The 1,322-nt window shown below is 67.7% G+C and overlaps 1 protein-coding gene across 1 annotated transcript; it reads left to right on the forward strand.

The window, feature by feature from the left end:
• The first annotated feature begins 372 nt into the window (after positions 1 to 372).
• NEUROG3 (neurogenin 3) lies at positions 373 to 915 on the forward strand. The gene has a single exon (XM_059850795.1). It carries the CDS (start codon positions 373 to 375, stop codon positions 913 to 915), a length of 543 nt encoding a protein of 180 aa, XP_059706778.1.
• The last annotated feature ends 407 nt before the right edge of the window (positions 916 to 1,322 follow it).

The raw sequence follows: 1,322 nt of genomic DNA on the forward strand, positions 1-1,322 counted from the left end.
GGGGGGTCCCGGCACTACGCGGCGTGGAAGCCAGCGAGGTCTCGCGTGGCGTGGCCGGGGCAGCGGGCGGTGCCGGAGCCGGCACGCTCCCGTCGGACTGATAAGATAAAAGCGTGCCAAGGGGTGGGTGCGGGCGGGGGGGCGCACACGCCGCCCGGCCGGGAAATCCCCATTGTCTGCCGGCCCTATATATAGGGGCTTAACGGCAGTCGTGTGCCGGCGGCACAACCTCTCCTGCCCGCACTCGAGGGACCGCGGGGAGCGCCGCGGAGCGCGCAGCCAGAGCCGCTCTTCTGCCCCGCAGCCTCAGCACGCACAGCCGCGGGGAACAGGGCTCTCCCGGGCCGGCCAGCGCGGGGTTGGCTTCTCAGGATGGCCCCGCAGAGCGACCGCTCGCCGGACGAAGGGCAGCCGTATTTCGGAGGCGCAGAAGACCCCTCCTCGGCGGCCGGCGGGGCCTCCGCGGGCAGCCGGGGCGCCTCGCCCTCCCGCACCGCCCTGGCCCCGCGGGACGCCGCGGGCCGCAGGAAGGGGAAGGCGCGGCGGGGCCGCGGCAAGGCGAGGAACGAGGGCTTGCTCAGCAAGCAGAAGAGGAGCCGGCGCATGAAGGCAAACGACCGCGAGAGAAACCGCATGCACCACCTCAACTCCGCCCTGGACGCTCTCCGCAGCGTCCTGCCCACCTTCCCCGACGACGCCAAGCTCACCAAGATCGAGACGCTCCGCTTCGCCCACAACTACATTTGGGCTCTCACGCAGAGCCTCCGCCTGGCTGAGCAGAACCTGCCCGAGCCCCCCGCGCCGCCACCGCCCCCCGCCGCCGCCTCCCCCGGGCCCTGGGACTCGCCGTGCCCTGCGGCTCCGCCGCCCGCCGCCCTGCGCCGCGGCCCCACCGCCTTCCCCGCCTTCCTCTGAGCCCGCCGCCCGGCCAATTCCCCCCGTAGTGGCCTTCAAAGAGCCGGCGGGGCGGAGCGGGGGCTCTCCTCGCTGTGCGCCGGGGGGCGGCGGGACCCCCGCTGCCCCCGCCCCGTCCCGTTCCGCTCGGCTGGAAAGCGGGCGGACAAAAACAGATCACGGTTTTGTACTCGTTAACGGTAAATTATATTAATTTGTCGCTATCGGTATTTATTGATTATATTTCGTAACAAATATGTATTTTGTATATAAGAGTATTTTCAGCAGCGGTGGTCCAGCTGTCTGTACCCGCAGCTATATTTTGAGTTTTTCTGAAGAAAAACAAGAGGAAAAATAAAGCGTGTCGCGGCCAGACCTGTGCGAGGCCGTGTTTTTATCACCGAGGGCTCTCCTGGAGTTTCAAAATC

The sequence above is a fragment of the Haemorhous mexicanus genome, chromosome 7, assembly GCF_027477595.1.
Source record: "Haemorhous mexicanus isolate bHaeMex1 chromosome 7, bHaeMex1.pri, whole genome shotgun sequence".
NCBI classification, from domain to species: Eukaryota; Metazoa; Chordata; class Aves; order Passeriformes; family Fringillidae; genus Haemorhous; species Haemorhous mexicanus.

Bases quoted from the DNA above. Each gene is read 5' to 3' on its own strand.
- NEUROG3 (XM_059850795.1), top strand. From the start codon at position 373: ATGGCCCCGCAGAGCGACCGCTCGCCGGACGAAGGGCAGCCGTATTTC.